The 21,646-nt window shown below is 44.6% G+C and overlaps 1 protein-coding gene across 1 annotated transcript; it reads right to left on the bottom strand.

Annotated features, from left to right (window-relative positions):
* Positions 1-359: 359 nt before the first annotated feature.
* Positions 360-20,592, bottom strand: LOC134409075 (transmembrane protein 182-like). The gene is made up of 5 exons (XM_063141643.1): positions 20,320-20,592; positions 19,363-19,486; positions 13,825-13,923; positions 11,635-11,772; positions 360-739 (listed from the first exon to the last, which is right to left on the bottom strand). The coding sequence occupies exons 1-5, from the start codon at positions 20,470-20,472 to the stop codon at positions 510-512; spliced, it is 744 nt and encodes a 247-aa protein (XP_062997713.1). The 5' UTR covers positions 20,473-20,592; the 3' UTR covers positions 360-509.
* Positions 20,593-21,646: the final 1,054 nt, after the last annotated feature.

Genomic DNA, 21,646 nt, shown 5'->3' with positions numbered 1-21,646 from the left:
AGTGCAGAATTAGATAATTCCATCTATGGCGGCTATATGACTTAGTATACAAAGTGCAGTCATAGGGTGGTAATGCGGCCTGTTTTACAGAGAACAGTCCTCTATTTGAAGCACTACCAGAGGACTATCCTATATTTTGAAGGTGTCCTTTATTTGAAGTGCTGTCCAGATCAGGTCTAATAGACTATATAAATGTGTTTGACATTTTTTTAATAATAAAAAGAGTATGAAACTATTTTCAATAAGTAGCTAGTGCCAATGGCGGCCAGTGGCTCCAATTTCAGTGAGTTCTGACTGAGACCCAGAATGGATTTACAGCCCCACTGAAATAAGAGCCACCACTGGCTAATGTCATATTTCCCACAAAGGTGATCCCTCGCCATGATTTTAAAGCGCTTAAACCATACCAATGTTGATACAGATCCTGTCCACGCTACTGAGATGTCAGGCCTCATGTCCAGATGGCACCTTGGCGTTTTTGTCGGGCTTTTTACAGAGGTCCACTTCTTTTACTCCAGCTCCTTCAGGATACTATGACCGACAAGGTAAAAGAGAAGTCCAGAAAGTGACACTAAGGGGACCCCAGCAACAGCAAACATGAAGGACCAGCCATAATAAAGATTTACAGGAGTGTCATCCAGGCATCTATCACTTCTTTCTAGGAGTATGTATTTACGGAGATCAGCAACAAATTCCTTCCACATCACAAACATAAATATGAGCAGGGCGAATAAACCTCCTGTTTGAGAAAAAGGGAGAGAGAGAGAGAGAGAGAGAGAACATTTGTGACACTGACTGTATAAAGTATCCTTGTGAGGCAGGAAAGTTCAGTTCCCCGATGAAACTTGATGTAAAATTGTGTGTAATTGGGCTTCAGTTTGCTGTGATGGTTTTGTCCAACAGCTCCCATTTCATCAAAGCTAGGGTGACCCTATGAAAAGGAGGACAGGGCTCCTGTATCTTTAACAGTTGCATAGAAAAGGGAATTTCAGTAGGTGTCATTTGTATACATGGAGAACCTGGTGAAATTCCCCCTTCATCACAGCAGTTAAAGCTGCAGGACCTATACTAGAGTGACCAGATTTAAAAGAGGGCAGGGCTCCTGCAGCTTTAACTATTGTGATGAAGAGAGAATTTCACCAGGTTCCCCATATATACAAATGACACCTGCTGAAATCCCCTTTTCAATACAACTGTTAAAGATACAGGAGCCCTGTCCTCCTTTTCATATGGTCACCCTATCAAAGCGTCCATTCACTGACAAGACAGCTGTTGGGAATTCTTTTTTTTTAAAAAAAAAATTGTTCCGCACGTCTTCTCATTCGCTTTTGAATAAGTACAGAATTTGAGAGCTCGTGTGTACTTCAGTGGATAAGTTAACGCTTTTGAGCCAGTTCCCAATTCAAATCTTGCTTCTGACATGAACTCACTTGGCGGACTTTGCTATCTGTCCTTGACCTTACCATGTGCAATTGGGGGGTTAATGATATTGACCTACATTACAGTGTTGTTAGAAGGATTAGTGAGATGACATATATGGGGCTTTGAATATTGAAAACACGTTCATAAAAATGTGAAGGCTTCTTTTCTGTCATGAGATTCAGTTTTCTTTCCATTACAGATATCAAATTATTTCCGTAGTATCCCAATGCCTCCTGTGGCGTTACTGCCTATTTGACATTGAGAATACCTTTTCAATAAGGCCTGCTCACAGCAAGTGACACCTTTTCACACACACAGTAACGGTGCCACCAGGACTTTTACCTCTGGTCCAACACTTTGACTTCGCGGAATGTGAGGACACATGGCTTTTATTCTGACCTGTATTAGTTTCTCTATTACTTTACCCTGTTTGTAGCCATGAGCAGTAGATGTACGGTTTTATAAAATAAGAATTCTCCCCTGTGGGGTGCATCTATCTCTGCTGCCATGGTGTTGAAAAAATGAGAGAAAGGCCTTAGCTAGACAGGGCGAAATCTTGGGGCGATCTCTGGGAGCATCCCTGTGCATTCCCATGACACACAGGCGATCCCGGGATCAGGGAGGAATGATCCCTTCCTTGCCCTGGGATCTCACCCTACCCTTTGAGCCCGAGAACGTGGAATGTGTGGCCGGGCGTCGTGGTTTCTCCTGGTTCCTCGCAAGGAGCCAGGACCCACATATGGGGTGCAGAGCTCCTCAGGAGCACTGTGCCCGTCAGGGGTGAGGTGGAGGGAGTGGGAAAAATACATTTTTTAAAACTTACCTTTTGCGCACAAACGCACATGTACATCTTGTCCTTTAAGAAAAAACAAAATGGCGGGCGCGACGCCTCTCCCTCTGAGGTCGGCGCACGCGGTGTGGGAACAGAGGGGGAGACCTTCACCCCTCCATCGTAAGATCTTCACCCCTCCATCCCGCTAGACCACTAGGTCTAGCTAAGGCCAGAGAGAGAGAGAGAGAGAGAGAGAGAGAGATAGAAGGTATGGAGCACCTTAAAGGGTCAACATTAGCTTGTTTTGAAGTCACCCACTGGTTCCCAGGCCAGGAGATGGCTCCTGCAGTCCTGTGAATGGACCACTCCATACAACTTATTTGTAGCACTGCTCTATGGAAATGAATTCAGCTTTGTTCAGTGGCATTAGCCGAATTGCTTCATGCCTTTTTTTCTTTCCTTTTTTTAAAATCCTCTCTGCCTCCATTCATTAAGGCCCAAGATTAACTCCAAGCTTTAGTCTCAACGTTGATTTAGGTCAATGGCATATTCTGGGGCGGGGCTAATAGCATGAGAACTGAACTGTGCTGTGACACCGTTCTCCTTCAGCTTCTCGCAACAATTGCCAAGGGGCTGCTTGCAAGACTCTCTGACTTCCGTCGCCTCGCTCAAAGGGAGGTTGCACCTTAATTTGGAGCAAATTGTTCACTAAACTCTGTGCCTTCTTTTCTCGCTTCGTAGCCTCGTGAAACCTCATTGGCTAATTGTAGAGACAAGTAGGTGAACTCCAGACTCTCTTTAGGAGTTACGGAACTCATCTATAATTTGCTAATTACCGGAAAAGTGAACTCTCAATCCCTTTCTCTCACACCTTCTCACCTAGCAGGAGCTTCAAGATGCTAATAAAAAATAATGAGATGTTGAGATCTTTCTTGGCATTTCATAAGTGCAAATACGTATGATATATGAGCTGCTTATAACTGTTGCAGTATAGAACTCTCAACTTTTGGTAGAATAATTTTGAATACAAAATGTGTGTTCTCTCTATATATATAATGTATTGTATTACCATTAAAAGTAGGGTTGCCATACGTCCCAGAAAACCAGGAATGTCACGGTTTCCAAGCATTTCCAAAATGTCCCGGCCGGTCAGTCAAGAATCCCGGATTCCTGTTCCAGCCAGCCGGAGAAATTCCAACCTCTGAAATGGTGCCTTGAGCCAGCTCAGTGGAATGTCAGCCTCCATACTGAAGTCTCCTCTAGCTTTTGAGAACTAGTGGAGAAATGTAATTTAGTGTCATTTTTTTTACTGTTTGTTTGCTTAAACTGTTCTTTGCCTATTATTTATTTGCAGGTGCTTAAGTACTTTAGGCTGCAATCCGATGAGTACTTACCTGGGAATAAGTCCTATTTAACTTAATAGGATTTGTTTTTGAGTAGACACACATAGGATTGCAATGTTAGTTAACTAAAGCTTAGATAGCTTTCTGTCATTCCCTAGATCTTTACATATTGCTCGTGTGTGTGTTTTTAAAAACATCCTAACGCCCCCCTCCCCCCAAAAAAGAAAATTGTCCCGGTTTTGTGGATTCAGAATATGGCAACCCTAATTAAAAGGCATTGTGGAACTCCATTCTAGGGATGGGAAGAATCCCTGAAAGCCACTCACCACAAGGGAGAAGGTCTATCAAGAGTTGGCCAAGCGTGATCATAAAGCATCCTTGGGCAGCTGCCATGGCTCTACTACCCCAGAATAACTCTGGAACTTCCAATCAGTGCCAGGCAGCTGGGTCTGGGAGCTGCCATTTTAATTTCTGATAACATCCTCCAATGTAATGTTACTCCAGGACGTTGTGGGCTCCCTGCCAGGTGCTAGTTGGAGTGCTCCCACTGCCCTACGCTGCCAAATAAGTCCACTGTTGTGGACTCACTGATGTAGTAGAGGAAGCACTAAAAGGCCCCCTCAATCCTAAAGCTGTCCCAGACCAAGTAAGGATTTGACCGTTGAGAATCTTGAAGGCTGACCCACTAACAAGCCAGGAAAGCAAGACAGGGTAGAAATCACAGGCACTATGAAGAGGAGGCATTGCATGTGTTTCCCCATCCTGTATCTCCTTGCAGCTAATTTTCCTTCAGCGCTGGGAGGGGGAGCAAGGAAAATTAGCCACATAATTGGCAATCTGCAGCCCTCAACCAGTGGTGCAGTGAAGCCAGGTTCACAGGGATTCAGCCAGTAACTCCGCCACCTGCCTCGGAATTCCTTGCTCCCTCTGGGCTTAGCTGAAATGAACTGTCCTAACAATTTGTATTTTACTGTGGTAGTGCAAAGACCCATTAGCTTTACAAAGGATCCTAGCTCAAGGGAGGCTGGCGACTCTGACTTAGGCAGGGCTGTGACTCTATTCTGGGTTTGATTGATTTGATTTATTACATTTAGATACCGCCCCAAAGCCGAAGCTCTCTGGGCAGTTTGCAAAAGTTAAAAACAGTGAACATTAAAAAGTATACAAAATTTAAAACCATAAAAAAACATAAACAGTATAAAAACAACGGTAGCTATTTAAAAACAACAGTTCTGGGGTCCGTTAAAAAACAAACAAACTTAGCATTGTTAAATGCTGTTAAATGTCTGGGAAAAGAAAAAAGTCTTGACCTGGCACTGAAAAGATAACAATATTGGCTCCAGGTGAGCCTCATCGGAGAGATCATTCCATAATTGGGGGACTACCACTGAGAAGGCCCTCTCCCTTGTTGCCATCCTCCGAGCTTTCCTCGGAGTAGGCACTTGGAGGAGGACCTTAGATGTGGAGCGCAGTGTACGGGTTCCAGTCAGAATCAGCCAGAACGCTAAAGAAGCTATCCAAGGTGCTGAACAATCAGCACATTGGAGAGATCCTTTAGAGCAGGGGTCCCCAACCCCTGGGCCACGGACCGGTACCAGTCCGTGGCCTGTTAGAAACCAGCCGCAAAGGTGAGCTGCTTTCACCCCCCACCCCCACCCCAGCGTACCTGGGTGCGGGGCACCATCTTGCTTGCCCAGCCAAAGTGAAGCCAAGACGCTGGGGTGGGGGGGTGGCTTTGGAACGGTGCACCTGGCCGGAAGCCGCTCTGGGAGAGTGACTTCCGGACATGCCATTCTGAAGCTGCCTGCCCGCCCCAGCGTCCTGGCTTCGCTTCGGCTGGGCACCCACCCAGCCGAAGCGAAGCCAGGATGCTGGAGTGGGAGGGTGGGGGGTTCCCAGAACCATCCCCTCAACCACCACCACCCTGGCCCATGGCAAAATTGTCTTCCACGAAACCAGTCCCTGGTGCCAAAAAGGTTGGGGGCCGCTGCTTTAGAGGTCTGGCTGAAACCCAGAATGGATCTACAGACCCACTAAATTCGGAGCCACCAGCCTCCACTGGCTCTAGCTCTGTTTTATCCTGGCCTAGGGAATGCTGGGAACTGTAAGACTTTTTTCCCCCATCTAAACATGCATAGGATTGTGCCCTTGAAATGCAAACCAACACCAAAAAACAAGGTCCTCCTGTAGATCTAGCCCTTTGGCAGGTGGAAATTAGCCTTCAATGAATGCGTTCCCTCCTGGACAAAAGGAACAAACAAATAATAAAAGCAACACTTTCCGGCTAACTGCCACGTGTCAAACATGGTTAAGAACTCCTGGTGGCAAAACTGCTCTCGGTGTTCTTGTGTTTTGTTCCGTTGGAAGGCAGGCTGGGGAGCGACCCAGCCGGTAACACAGCGGGGAGAAAACTCTCTGACTGAAACAACTAGCAATAAATATCAAATAGCTCCTCTCTCCCGATATAACCACCTCAGACGACATCAAACGAGATGAACCTTTTTTCTTTCTTCTCCCCCTTCTAAAAGGGCTCTCTGGAAGATCACCCAGCAAGATACGATAAGGTTGCTGGCAAACTATCAGGCTGATGCTCTGAAAACCCAGTAAATAATTGCCAGCAGTTCTTAGAAAGAAAGAGCCTAATGAGATGATAAAATCTCCTCCTGCCGAAACCCTGGCAGTAATTTAAAAAGAAGCTTTCCGCTGGCACTGATGAAGTCAGCATGCAGGCCTTCCAACTTTTGTCACTTTGAACGAGAGTCAACGTTTGAGGTTCGTCTCTCCTTCCTCTTGCTTTGAAATCACATCTCTCAGTTTTCTGGACATGTTCTGGACATCGGGGGCTACTTAGGCAGTGGCTTTTCCCCCCACTTCAGGCTTAAGTTGCCTAGCTTGCTTGATGAAAACCCAAAGCATTCAAATCCAACTCTCTCCCCCTTACCCCACAAACTTTGAAAACCCATGAAGATAACATTTGCTCTACCTGTGTGGATATACATCTTGGATACGAGGTCTCATAAGCCGGCCTTGCAAAACCTGAAGCTTAACTGCACGTTACATGAAATAGGCAATGTGTAGCAGTTCTTTGCCATTTGGTTTACTTTAGTGCAAGCACATAGAATCATAGAATTGCAGAGTCGGAAGGGGCCTACAAGGCCATCAAGTCCAACCCCCTGCTCAGTGCAGGAATTCACCCTAAAGCATAGCTGACAGATGGTTGTCCAGCTGCCTCTTGAAGGCCTCTAGTGTGGGAGAGCCCACAACCTCACCAGGCAACTGATTCCATTGTCGTACTGCTCTAACAGTCAGGATTTTTTTTCCTGATGTCCAGGTGGAATCTGGCTTCCTTTAACTTGAGCCCGTTATTCCGTGTCCTGCACTCTGGGAGGATCGAGAAGAGATCCTGGCCCTCCTCTGTGTGACAACCTTTCAAGTATTTGAAGAGTGCTATCATGTCTCCCCTCAATTTTCTCTTCTCCAGGCTAAACATGCCCAGTTCTTTCAGTCTCTCTTCATAGGGCTTTGTTTCCAGACCCCTGATCATCCTGGTTGCCCTCCTCTGAACACACTCCAGCTTGTCTATGTCCTTCTTGAATTGTGGAGCCCAGAACTGGATGCAATAATCAAGATGAGGCCTAACCAGGGCCGAATAGAGAGGAACCAGTACCTCCCGTGATTTGGAAGCTATACTTCTATTAATGCAGCCCAAAATAGCATTGGCCTTTCTTGCAGCCATATCGCACTGTTGGCTCATATTCAGCTTGCGATCTACAACAATTCCAAGATCCTTCTCGTTTGTAGTATTGCTGAGCCAAGTATCCCCCATCTTGTAACTGTGCCTTTGGTTTCTATTTCCTAAATGTACAACTTGGCACTTATCCCTATTAAATTTCATTCTGTTGTTTTCAGCCCAGCACTCCAGCCTATCAAGATCACTTTGAAGTTTGTTTCTGTCTTCCAGGGTATTAGCTATCCCACCCACATGAGGGGATGATCTGGATCTGGCCCACCGCACACAGGGCATGTCTACACCTCTCGGTGGAGGGGGGAGGATCTCACGATATGCTGGTTGCAAGATCCTCCCCCTGCATTCACACATAGCCCGCGACATTTCAGGAGGAAAGAGGACATGGCGCCCACCATGTTTTTTTAAAAAAAGACAGGACCTTCAGCAGACATGGACTCCAGCGCAAAAGTAAGTTTAAAAAAAAAAAAAAACCGACCCTGCTCCATTCCCCACCCCCGATGGACACGGAGCGCTTGAAGAGCTCCGTGCCCTGTGCCTCGTTCCCAGCTCCTCGCATTTACTTGCGAGGAGCCGGGATGAAACCAGGATGGCCACCCACACCTCCTGAGACTGTGGGGGAAAACGAGGTGAAAGCCATCCCGGTTATCCCAGGGAAATGGAGGGATCATTCCTCCCTGCCCCCGGATCCCCTGTGCATCATGGGGGATGACGATCCCAGGGCGATCCCCGGGATAAGGCATGGTGTAGACGTGCCCACAGATAAGGGAAATTTAAACCTTCCCACACACTTCTTTCACCCTCAAATTCCTCCTGGCATTTTTGTTACCCTGAAATGGCTTATAGGGCTAGAACTGCTGTTCAAATGCAGCATTCGAACTACATTAAGTGCCTTTAGATTAGAACTGTGTGCAAATGGCATCTCATTTAAACAAAACAAAAAAACCCAACCCCATCCCTTCCCCTGGCATTTGGAGGAGCCCAGCAGTTCTTAGTGAATGCCTATTTATTTATTTATTTTATTGCATTTATATATCGCCCCATAGCTGAAGCTCTCTGGGCGGTTTACAAAAGTTATTGGCGTCCATGTGACCTCACCCTCTCCAATAAGCACTCAGGAAGCACTCCTGGGGTCCTGAAAATGCCAGGGGTGTTTAAAATAAATAAATAAATAAAAAGAAAGAAGACCCCTCAACAACTGGCTACATTTTAAAAAGTATGTGGAAACACTATCCCCCTTCCCAAGGAGAAAATTCTCCAAAATTCTCACCTCTCCCAGTCCCTTTCACCTGAGTTTTCATTCCTCCCCAACACCCCCATGAAATGCCAAAAATGGAATGGTCAAAATTTTTGGCACAGCACTACTTATTATTATTATTATTATTATTATTATTATTATTATTATTATTATTATTATTTAAAAACTGGGAGTTGCCATACTGCAAAGCCATCTCTATTTGAGTTCAAAAAAGTGATTTAGGATTTTGGAGTTCAGAACCCACCTCTGCCTTGTGCTTTTCTTTTTCTCTCACCAGTTTGCCTTTTTTTTTTTTTTTAATGACTGGCCATGCCCACCATGGCAGCCATTTTGTGAGAGTGCCGTTGACACACTCCCAAAATTCCAAGTGTGCCCTCTGACCCAAGAAGTTGAGCTCTGGGGCTACGTGACAATGTAGTGTCACTCTGAAAGGGTCCTCTGGCTTAAAGAAAGGAAACGGAAGGAAAATGATAGCCATAGCTACCATTGATAGCAACAGGAGGGAAACTGATTAAGAAAGGAAAATACAAACCAGGAAAGGAAAGGAGGGGGCAGAATGCTTCTCCTCCCTGCCTTCCACCCTGCTGCTGTGAGCCCAAAAGTCACTGCCATTTTTCAGATGATCCGACGTCAGAGCTACACGTTGCAACCAGTAGGATTGATCTGTTAGTGAGTTTTGCCACTGAACCTCAATTCAACCCTGTTATTCCCCAAATTCCTGTAAATGGGGCAGAAAAAGGGGGGGACATGTCAGACCAGCCCTAGAGGAGTTATTTTTAAGCACTGGGATATTATTTTGGAGCAAGGAGTTCTACCTTAGGGCATAGATGAGTAGCCTCCTGATTTCTTATCTTAGGACTTAATCCCTAGACAAATTCCCCTCTCTATAAATTACAAAATGTTGTCACCTTTCTGGAGGGAAAGATCAGCAGGACACAAAAGTTAATTAAGCGTGACCTGCCATCCATATTGGATGACAATGCTAGTTTCCCCTTCGGTTTGTCATTCCAAATCCTATGTCTGAGAGGGAAATAAGTGGAGAAGCAAAGAGGAAACTCATGCAGTTTCTACTATTGACTCTTCAGAATGCTGTAACATGACATTTATTAATTTTCTTTTATTTAGAATGAATGTTGTTTAAAAAGAGGAAATAAAAATAACCAGCGATGATCAATGCTGCAGAATCTCTATTCAGAGACTGAGATGATGGCCCAAAACGATCTCATATGAAAATCCTTGAACAAATATTACTGGAGTGATCATAAGGACAGGGCTGAATTACAGGTAAGCCTGGATGGACTTTATGACCTGCCCCTTACCTTGTTTTATATGAAGGTGTTACAGCAAGGATAGGCGACCTGGTGCCTTCCAGATGTTGTTTGACTCCCACTCCTATCAGCCCCAGCCAGCACAGCCAATTATCAGGGATTATGGGAGTTGTAGTCTAAAACATTTGGAGGGCACCAGGTTGCCTGCTCCTATGATAGAGGGTTGGTTCACACCTGTCTATGTATCACATGATCACTGTACACTTCGATCTCTTATAGGCCTTCAAATGAACATAAATCAGGAGTTTCACAGCAACGCAGAATTGCAGCAGCAGGCCCTGCTCCCAACCTATGCATCCATATTGAACTCTATCCCCAAAATAGCTTCAGCACCTTGGATAGTGGCTAGAGGACTATCCTTATGCTGAAGGTGTCCTCTGTTTGAAGGGTTCTCCAGCCCATGTCTTAAAGAGTAAGATTTCAAGATCAAGAACCCTCAGAAAGGAAAGGTGACCCTTGAAGTTCCCCATCAACAACACCTGAAGAGCAGACTGAGCATAGCACATGGGTCACCTGGTCACAGTCTTCCACACCGTACTGTATTTCTATTTAAATTATCAGAATTATACCCATTAAGACAAGACATAGTGATGGCCATCAACTTGGATGCCTTTAAAATGGGGTTAAACAAATTCCTGGAGGAGAAGGCTATCAATGACTACTACTCCTGATGGCTATGTGCTACCTCCAGTATACGAGACAGTATGCCTATGTACACCAGGTGCTGGGGAACATGGGCATGAGGGTGTTGTTACACTCATGTCCTGCTTGTGGATTTCCCATGGGCAGCTGGCCACAATGTGAACAGAATGCTGGACTAGATGGGCCCTTGGTCTGATCCAACATGGCTCTTCTTATGGTCTTCTACATATAAATTAGCATATGCAAATCTTATGCAAATAGGTGTCCTGTTTTTTGAGGGGGATGTCCTTTTGGGGGCAAATTACAAGTGGCCACACTAGTCAAATACATACATTTCTTGATGATTAAATGCCATAGTAGCAGCAATATCCAGAGCACAGGAGAAGAGACTAAATACCAACACCCTTGTCTCTGCTGAAGCTTTAGGAACTGCACCAGGATGAGCACATGGAACATTGGAAAGAACAGTTTTTGCAGGCTGTAAGAAAACTTGTTGCTATTTTCTGCCCTTGGTACTCTTGGGGCAGCTGTTTGCAGTTTGCTAATGTCTCAACACATTGGACAGCTTTGGTGTATTTGTCTCTGGCTTACACTTTGCAGATAAATAATAATTGATATTGTGTTGTAATGGTTGATATTGCCTATTTTGTAATGAATAGGAACGTGTTATAATATTCTAGATGAGGCCTAACCAGGGCCGAATAGAGAGGAACCAGTACCTCACGTGATTTGGAAGCTATACTTCTATTAATGCAGCCCAAAATAGCATTTGCCCTTCTTGCAGCCATATCGCACTGTTGGCTCATATTCAGCTTGTGATCTACAACAATTCCAAGATCCTTCTCGTTTGTAGAATTGCTGAGCCAAGTATCTCCCATCTTGTAACTGTGCATTTGGTTTCTATATCCTAAATGTAGAACTTGGCATTTATCCCTATTGGTGATGATAATGATGATGATGATGACGATGATGATTCATTATGAGAAGTCTCTTTTCTTTTCCTGCACACATTTGCATACTCTCTCTTTCACATGCACACACACATACAGTACACTACACTAAGAGGGACCTAGCCTTGCTTTCCAGGCACCTCTATGCCCAATTATGATGAATTGGCTGCTTACCAGCAGTCAGGAGGAATCCGCCCCCCACTTTGTAGAATCGCGCATTGACAAAGGGCACGCCGCACAGCAACAGGAATCCTCCCACGAGGCTGGTGGTGACAGCCAGCACAATGAAGGCCGTCCAGAAGCCCCTGTACACTGCGCAATCGGAAAAGAAGAAAAGTGAGGGGAACAACCACTCAACCCACATCGTCAGATCTGCTCTCAGAAAACCCGTTCAAATGTCATCCCAGGTTTCACTGATAATGATTTGAAAAGATTTTTTTCTAAAAAAAAGAGAGCGATAGAGAGAGAGAGAGGAATGAAAAGAAGAAAACTCTACTGAGTTCAATGAGATTTACTCCCAAAAAGTGAGCAGCCTTTCCCAATATGGCACCCACCAGATGTGCTGCACTGAAGGGGACAGTGAGCAGTCCAGCACAACTGGAGAGCAGCAGGTTGGGAAAGCTGGGCTATATCCTTGCAGCCTTGGTTGTTTACTCAGAAGTAAGGCTGGAGATACCCATGCAGTGGAGTAAGGTGATAGGAGTAGAATGAGCTGTATTACTCCATAGGAAAGGAAAGGAACCTCTCGTACAAGCACTTGAGGCATTGCTGACTCCTAGAGGGACGCCTGCTTTCGCTGACGTTTTCTTGGCAGTCTTTGTAGCGGGGTGGTTTGCCATTGCCTTCCCCAGTCACAGTTCCCTTTCCCCCAGCTAGCTGGGCACTCATTTTACCGACCTCGGAAGGATGGAAGGCTGAGTCGACCTGAGCCGGCTGCCTGAGAACCAGCTTCCGCTGGGATCGAACTCAGGCCGTGGGGAGAGTTTTGGCTGCAGGAACTGCCACTTACCACTCTGCGCCACACGAGGTTCGTATTACTCCATACAGTGCACAAAATTAGAGAAGGCAGTAGTTGATATGAATAATAGCAACCATCAATTGCCAAAGGCACACAACTACTATAATATACAATATTCTAAATACTAAACTATACTCAGCTGTTAGAAGAAAAACATCTGTTTGAGGTTTTTCTCCCGGGCTTTAAGCATTCAAGTGGCTATATATAGAACGATGTCTGGAACCCCTGCCTTTTTGGCCACGGCATTATCCCTATGGTTGGTGTAATTCTGAAGAAGCAAATCAGCAAAAACAGGATTAATTTAAAAGCCTATTGAAAGAAATTTATGTTAATTCAAAAATATTGTTGAGATTTTGTAATTCTGTGTTTCTACAATTGTATAAAAGCCTGTTGATATAAGTTTATGTCAAATTAAAGAAAAACATTATTGAGATTTTCTATCACACCCCCCCCCCCTTTTTAGCATTGTTTAGTATTTAGAACAGCGGTTCTCAATCTGTGGGTCAGGACCCCTTTGGGGGTCGAATGACCCTTTCACAGGGGTTGCCTAAGACCATCGGAAAACACATATTTCCGATGGTCTTAGGAAACTGTATTGACTGAACTATGTCATGTATCATCTTTTGTATTATTAAAGCTATTGTTATGTATTATTTTCATTAGCAAACCATCCCATGGCAATGGATCGTGTAGAGAAGAATGAAAATAATTTTATGGTTGGGGGTCACCACAACATGAGGAACTGTATTAAAGGGTCGTGGCATTAGGAAGGTTGAGAACCACTGATTTAGAATATTGTATATTATAGCAGTTGTGTGCCTTTGGCACTCGTTGGTTGCTATTACTCCATACAGCGTCCGTTCCAGGTTTTGGAAGGCTCTCGGGCAAGACATCTTCAATGGGCCCCCTCCATCAGTGAGTCTGCCTTGTCAGCGGCATCTACTGCTTCTTCTCACCACCAATGGTGCTGGGCCGCAGCGGGAGGCAGGTGAGCAAGCAGGTTGCAATGGCGAAGAGGAAGGGCAAGTCCAGGGTGTTCTTGTCCGTGGGCCCCTGCTGGGGGTGGGCCATTAGCACATGCCCCCCCATGCTTACCCTTAATGCTGGCCCCACAGCAGGTGGTGCAATTGTATTTGTAGCAGCAGTCCAGCCCTTGAGGGAATTTGCTTGACCAAACTGCTGGCCCCCACAGTGTGTTAAAAGAAGAGCAGGGGGCGCTTCTCACTGTCCCCTTCAAGCAGAGAGAGTTGTGGCCTGTTGCTCCAATTCTGCTGCACACCAAACCCATTTACAGGGATCCTGGTATAAACCATGCATTGCCGGTTCATCTCTTAACCTGGACGTACCTGCAGTTGCATCATAGGAAGGATGCGGGTGAGGTCCAAGCGCAACAGGCATAGGAAACAGGTAGCCATGCATGCAGTGTTTTGGATGCCCTTGGCTAGCTAGAGAGAGAGAGAGAGAAATAGAGAACTGGATTTTAGTCTGTCGTCTCTATAGTAGGACAGTTATTGGGGGGGCTGATTTATTAGGGTGAATGGGGCACTGCCCACCAGGCTAAGGCTTCCCCCATCCATCCAACCAGTCATCCACTTCATCCACATCAGTTTTTTGCCATCTTGGATTGTGTTATTTGGGATTCCAGGCATGTGCAGTCAGTCGAACAGAGGCCCAAGGCTACCTGTTTTGTAAGGTGCGTGCCCAGATGTTTGTTAAACACTCTCTGAAACTTTCTTTGATTGCTGTGAAAATCCAGTATCCGCCCAGCCCAAAGGCTTGGGAGGAGGCCGGCTGTTGCAAGGGGGAGGAGGAGCAGAATGAAGGCACCTGCTGTGGCGCAAAACACCAACCATGTGGTGTAGGGCAGGGCTGTGCCTATAAAAGGCAGCCCGCCCGAGGCATTGGCCTCTTTCAATTTCGGCTCCCACCCTTCTTCTAGTATGGGATTAGCCAGTCGCTCCCTTTGGAGGGGGGTGCGAGTAGGATTTTTTTTCCCATTCTTGATGGTTTTGCCTACTTCATACTGGAAGTCTTACATGAGAGGAATGTAATTAGGTTGATTTGTGGCAGGGTTATGTGCGGGAATTGGCTATATTAGGTAAGGACGGTGAGCACTCTGGCACCTTTATGGTGATTGGCATAACCGGACGGCCTGCTCCTCGGGGGCTGTGCGGCTCCAGTGCCAGGATATGGTATGCCTTTGGAGACCCTCCAATCTTCACCTACTCGCTGTCATTATGGCAGTGGTGGCCAGGGCGGGGGTGTCGTAGGGCCGTCTCTTCATGCTTACAAAGTGTCACATAAGGAAGGAGCCGGCTTTCCCGACTCCTTGCTTTGGAGAGTAGCTCGCCCATAAGCCAGGCAAGTGGCCTGAGATAAGGACTTAATTCCCGCACTTTCACATGCAGATCCAGGGAGGGATGAATCTATCCAATTATTAATAAAGAGGCCCTGGTTTAACCCAAGCTCTTGTGTCTGTGTCTTTATTCTATGCTTCCGCTTCCTCGCGCAGCTGTGGGCAGTATCCAACTGTGTCATTTCATTAGCAGAAACGATACTGCTGTAGCAGGAACTAGATTCTGAATTGCACTACAGGGAATTAGGTTCTGAACTATGCGCAAGAGAAGAATCCAACTAAAGTTAGGTTTGTCCAAGCACAGTTGTGCAAGTGGCTGTGCATTATGCTTGTGCAACCGGTTGTGCATGCCGTTTGTGCAACCAGTTGTGCAATGGCTTGAACAACCAGTTGCACAAACATAAATGGGCAATGGAACAATTCAACTAAGCTCCACTGGCACTATTCAAGTTTGTGGAATCACACCGTTGGATACTGCCCTATGTGCACAATAGAGCAGGCAGCTTTACAGAGCTAAAAAAAGTTCTTTAACGTTCGCACTTGATGAATCTCTCATCAATAGCTATGAAACTATGTGATTAATGCACTTATCAAAGCAGTCTTTTAACCCTCTTCATATATTGTATCACATACTTTGTCTCTTCGGGCATTTTAATTTCTAAGTGGCTCTTACCCATGCCTGGTGCTGGGAACTACGATTCCCAGGAGGCAATAAGATATAGCACATGAGTGCCGCACCATTGGCACATCAGTGGTAACATTAGGAGTTTTCTGCATGCTCGCCAAGAAAGTGTGCAATCATTGAGCCGATTCTGAATGGAGGTGAGGGGAGTTCACCCATCGCTAGACATCACACCCTGCGCGAAACATCAAACACCCCGGACAGAACTTGCTCCCTAGTCCTTCCCATAAGTAGCAGAAGATAATAAATTATGCCGCACAAGCAAAGATGTGCAATAGTTGCTTAATTGAATGATTTAAAGAGGTTAGAAAATCTAGCTGTTCCTAATAGAAAATGTAAGTTGCTGTGATGAAGAAGGATGACATTTTAGCACAGACTACCTAGGAAATCACAATCCCCTCTATTTCTGATGTATTTATTTATTTATTTATTTATTTTTGCATTTATATCCCGCCTTTTTTCCTCCAAGGAACCCAAGGCGGTGTACATAATCCTCCTCCTCTCCATTTCTATCCTCACAACAACCACCCTGTGAGGTAGGCTGGGCTGAGAGTCTGAGACTGGCCCAAAGTCACCCAATGGGTTTCCATGGCTTTGTGGGGACTAGAACCCGGATCTCCTGACTCCCAGTCCTACACTACACTACAATGGCTCCAGATAAGAGTTGGTTCCAGATGTGAGTCCCATTGCTTACCTAGCAAAAATGGCACCACTTTCTCTCTTTCTTTCTCTCTCTCTCTCTCTTTCACACACACACACACACACACACACACACACACACCAGGCTAGAGGGAAGCTTAAGGTTTACTGAACAAGAGTAACAAAATCTTCAGGACAAAACCCTAAGGTGGAAGTTGGAGAACCTTCAAAATGTCCCAATGAGGACTGTGCTTGCTGGTGACCATTGGGGTCAGGGGGAGAGAATGGAATGGAATGGCCAGAATGCTAAACAGAAGCACTTCGTACTACAACATTTTGTTGCATGTTCCACTTGTTTGCTCTAAAGCTAACAGCGTAGAAGTTATTGTACTCCGCAGTGTTTTGCTCTCTCCCTACATCAGCTATCATGTCAGCTATTGACTCGATGTACCCTATTTTGGCTCGTAGTTGTCTACTTGCATTTTTTATTTTATTTTATTTCTGCAGTGGTTACCAATGGCATGCTTCCTAGGCAGTGTAGGGACTGTTACTGCAGAGGTGTGCCATCAATATTAATGCCACCAAGGCTTATCATGATGAACAGTAATAGGATGAATGTTAAACAAATTAATTAATGATTATCCACTTTACTTTAAAATGTTTCCCACAGAATGGGGGCACTTTATAATAAATGGACATTCGTCCGTGCTAAGTGACTAATGAAATTTCTACTGCATTAATTATTGCATCTGCAAAAAGCGGCAAAATGAATTTGCTGCGATCGGTCTCATTAATGCAGACACCAAAAGTAATAAAAGATCTGCTGGTTATCAAGTCCATCTCGTGTTATGGGAATGCATTTCAGGCGATGTTTAATTTGATCATTTGACTTAAGGTAATATCCTGCTATACAACATATTATAATAATTAGGGCTGGATGGCCTCCATTATTATATTAATGCTGCGATCCAGAATTAACTGTACTTTATCAATTCATACTGGAAATACACGATAAGGAAAACCATTAGAAGACTTAAGCTGAAATTGTAGGCGCACATGCTTGGAAGCAAATCCCACAGAGGCCAGTGGGATGTACATTCAAAGAAATGCATATAGGATCAGAAGCCAGAATAGAACCATAATATCGGTGAATTTTTTAGAACCAGAAATACCTTATTGTTTGCATTATGCTTTAATCTGCATGCAGCGCAGTCTAAATTGATATTAATTTAGTATCAATTGCGGGACATTCAGGACTAACAGACGAAGGGTCAAAACGATCATTACTTCAAATGTGTGTGTAGCAGCTATGTCTTTTCTTCCCCCAATTTTTACTCCACAGTAGGCATTGGGCATGTGTGTGTGTGTGTGTGTGTGTGTGTGTGTGTGTGAAGTGCAAGCTATAAAATAGGTCAGAAGTCTTACACTTTCGTCTGTGGACTGCAGGTTATTTGAGACCTCCATTCAGAAAGGTTGCAGAGCAGTCAAGAATCTCTGCACTCGAGTTGCGCATGTGCTTTGATTTAGAACAAACGAAACAGAAGTGTATTAAGTGGCCTGTCGAGACTGAAGTGGTCAGTGGGGGGGGGGGGGTGAGCTTGAGAATGTCTGAAACGGGTCGTTCATCGTTTTCTCTAATAGCGAACTCAGGTGGTGAGTGCGAAAAGGGCTGCAGTCTAACCGGAACCAATGAGAAACATAAGGGGAAGATTAACTTGCTCAGGGGAACCCGGGAACTTGCAAAAGTAAAACTTAAGAACATTAGAACATAAGAAGTGTCCTGATGCTGGATCAGACCAAGGGTCCATCTAGTCCAGTACTCTGTTCACACAGTGGTCAACCAGCCATCGGCCAGGGATGAACAAGCAGGACATGGTGCAACAGCACCCTCCCGCCCATGTTCCCCAGCAACTGGCTTGGGACCACAATACCTGATGGAACGCCTCTCCCGACATGAACCTACCCGTACACTGCGCTCAACATCTAAGGTCCTCCTCCGAGTGCCTACTCCAAGGGAAGCTCGGAGGATGGCAACAAGGGAGAGGGCCTTTTCAGTGGTGGCCCCCCGACTGTGGAATGATCTCCCCGATGAGGCTCGCCTGGCGCCAACATTGTTATCTTTTCGGCGCCAGGTCAAGACTTTTCTCTTCTCCCAGGCATTTTTAACAGCATTTTAACAGCATTTAACAACGTTAAGTTTGTTTTTAATGGACCCCACAGTTGTTGTTTTTAAATGGATACTGTTGTTTTTATACTGTTTTTTTTTGTGTGTGTGTGTTTGTGTGTGTGTGTGTGTGTGTTTTTAAATTGTATACTTTTAATGTTTACTATTTTTAAATGTTGTAAACTGCCCAGAGAGCTTCGGCTGTGGGGCGGTATATAAATGTAATTAAATAAATAAATAAATAAATAAATAAACTGGTGCACACAGGCTTACTACCTCAAATACTAGAGATAGCACACAACCATCAGGACATGTAGCCATGGATAACCTTCTCTCCAGGAATTTGTCCAACCCCCTTTTAAAGCCATCCAAATTGGTGGCCATCACTACATCTTGTGGTTGTGAGTTCCATAAGGGGCGAAACAACCCAATGGCCATGCTCAGTACCCTTGGAATATTTAGTGTGAGTTGGGAAAGGGAAAGGGAAAAGGAATGGAGTATTCTGGAGAAAGACATAGCTGGATGGTTAGAACCCTGACCATGAACACTGCTAAGAGGCAGAGGCAGCCCCTGTTGGGAATATGGCAAACTGGTCTGCAAGTTATTGCAAGAGGGCAGTGTTGCAGTAAGTTAATGCAGGGGAATTTAGATGACTGCTAACCTTAGGATTTCTATAGCCTACAGTGTGATTTCCTGTACTTTCCTCCTTTTGCTTCTACCCTACCTTACACACACACACCTCATTCTCTCTCTTTTTCTGACTTTTGTGTACCTGCATTGTATATGTAAGAAAATTTGTGTGTAAAACTGTTTGCTTCTTCATTGAAGAAGGATGTGGTCTCCTTTATTGTGCCAAGATAGCCGGTGTGCATGTGGGACTGGTAAATGCTCATTCTATTGTGCCTTTTTTGTTTTTGCAGCCAACTGCCTTTCTAACAGGAGGGATTTGATCTTTTGATACTGGCCATACTTCTCCCCCTGATCCACCAGACTGAAAAAGGGCAAGGTTCGAACTCATTTTAGCCCACCAGATCAACACTCACTAAACCAGAAGTTCCAAATGGTCTCCTTGTAATCTTCACCAGAGAACCAGCACCGCCAAAAGAAACCTTCATGATGAAATGTAAGAATCTCTTTGTCGTTGTCTTTCCAGTCTCCTCTTCCATACTATAAAAGAGAAAAAACCTCAACATTCTGTGGGAATTGCTATGTTTCATTATCATCCAATCTAGCACAGCAGTTACGTTTTTAGATCTATTATATAATATTTTATATTTATAAGCAGATGGTGTCAAAACTGAGTTTGTGTCACAGGGATCTCTGTTTTTCTCCTCCTGTTGGAAAAGTCAATAAAATGCCAAAGAAACTGGAGAGATTTGGATAGGGCTGAGAAGGTTCTCAAAGAAACCCAAAATTATTCAAGTCAATTTTGTCTGCAGTTGCTACTCAGGAGGAATATTATAGGCCAGGTCAATGTTTGCCCTCTAACAATCCAATTCTATGCATGCTTACTTTGGAAGCAAGGCGCAGAGTGTGCATTGGGCCTTCCTCCCAGGTAAGCGTGGACAGGATTGCAGCCCTAGCCAATTGCCAGAATTGGATTATTCAAAGTCAGAGAAACAGAGAAAAAACATTTGTTTTTAGTAAGGATGTCATCCATGTAAAGAAATTTGAGTTTTAGTTTATTTATTTATCGGTCCATTAAATCTGCGTGTGAGAAAAGAAAGAAAAAGAAAAGCAAACTTCCTCGTTTCTGGTTTTTAGATAACAGCCACTGATTATAGTCTGTTTAAGAATTAACTGAATCTGAATATATCACAGGGGCATACACAATTTGAGATTAAATCTCTTATTTGAGATTAGACTCACAACCTCCTAATTTTCCTCTCATTCCCAAGATTTTTTTTTTCTAATAACAGTCATTTTTAAAAAATTATTTTTAAGGTACAGAAGCATCTTTGCAAACTATTTCTCAGTGTTTTTAAGAGGGGGGGGGTTACCTCCTCCGCGTAATGGGTGCTGTTCTCAGGTTCAAATCCTCCACATTTCTCTGTCGCAAGCAGCCAATAATCTGTCCCAAATGCGATAAGGAAGAGAAGGACACCCAGGACTCCAAGAATCCCTGCTAAAAAGGCAGCTATTTTGATCTTCATGGTGGAAAGACAAGGAAGGGAAGAAGGAAAGGAGGGGGGTGTTGAAACTGAGGGAAGGAGTCAAGAAGGAAACGGTCTGGTTTCTGGAGAGAGACGGAGAGACACAGGAGGGGTACATGAAGAGAAGCGCCTCTATTTTAAGAAAACAGATTGGCATCATTTCAGGACTGGTGTTCATTTCATAGGGCGGTAAGGAGAGGGCTATGAAAAGCAGATGACCTGGGGCTGCCAAGCAGCTGAGGCATTCAAGCAGGGCTATGTATGGCCACTGCTTTCTGCAGCAAGGTAACAGAATTCTTCTGTCAAGGGCAGCCTCGTTCTGCAACCTGCATATATTATGCAAACGATGTAGCTGTGTGTCTCTGTGTGTGTGTGTTGATCAGCCCAACCTAGTGCCCTTCAGATGCATTGGATTGCAATTCCCAGCATCCACAGCCAGATATGGGAGTCGTAGTATCTTGGAAAGGCTGGCAGAGATACAGAGAAGTGATGCAATCTGTAAACAAGGGTCCCAACTGCATAGAACGGGAGCAGGCAAAAAGTAGATTTGGAGCATCATTACGGCCCACTTACAGATGTGTGCATGTCCTTTAGACTATGATGTCCACCTCCTGCTCCTTCAGGTCGTTTTTCCATCGCAAAATAAACCCCTTTTAATCCGACTTTTTTTTTTATATATATATATATATATATATATATATATATATATATATATATGAATGCGCCGCGATCTCCTGCTGTGTGCAGGAAAAGTGGTGCAATAAAAATGGCCCCTGAATAGGCCACGTGGTCTTTGTTTACATCCTCTTTCCTCTCCGGCAGTCCCAAAAACCTGAAACAATTTCGTTTTGCTGAATAAGGTGTAGTCTAAGGTCAGTAGAAGCTTCAGATACAAATGCTAAAACAACAATCCATTGATTAGGCAGAATAGGACGCTCCAATTCTCTATTCCATTCCTGTCTTAGACTTTGGGTATCATAGTTATTTACTGATACTAAGTACTCATATTTATGGGTCGCAGTGTTGCAGTTGGAAGTATTGCCATTCACCCATAGTAGGTAAATTATATTTAACACATAAGAAAATGACAAACGCTCATCATCCGGACCTATTCATTTATCCATTGTAAAAATCACCCTATCCATTCCTGTCCTCCACAAAAACACTTTCTTTC

Source organism: Elgaria multicarinata, chromosome 15, assembly GCF_023053635.1.
Source record: "Elgaria multicarinata webbii isolate HBS135686 ecotype San Diego chromosome 15, rElgMul1.1.pri, whole genome shotgun sequence".
In the NCBI taxonomy this organism is placed as follows: domain Eukaryota; kingdom Metazoa; phylum Chordata; class Lepidosauria; order Squamata; family Anguidae; genus Elgaria; species Elgaria multicarinata.
This window is presented reverse-complemented; position numbering and strand designations above follow the sequence as displayed.

Bases quoted from the DNA above. Each gene is read 5' to 3' on its own strand.
- LOC134409075 (XM_063141643.1), bottom strand. From the start codon at position 20,472: ATGAAGATCAAAATAGCTGCCTTTTTAGCAGGGATTCTTGGAGTCCTG. The intron at 19,487-20,319 runs GTAACCCCCCCC...TCTCTTTTATAG, and splicing joins GCACCCATTACGCGGAGGAG to TATGGAAGAGGAGACTGGAA. The intron at 11,773-13,824 runs GTACGTCCAGGT...CCGATTGCGCAG, and splicing joins TTCCTATGATGCAACTGCAG to TGTACAGGGGCTTCTGGACG.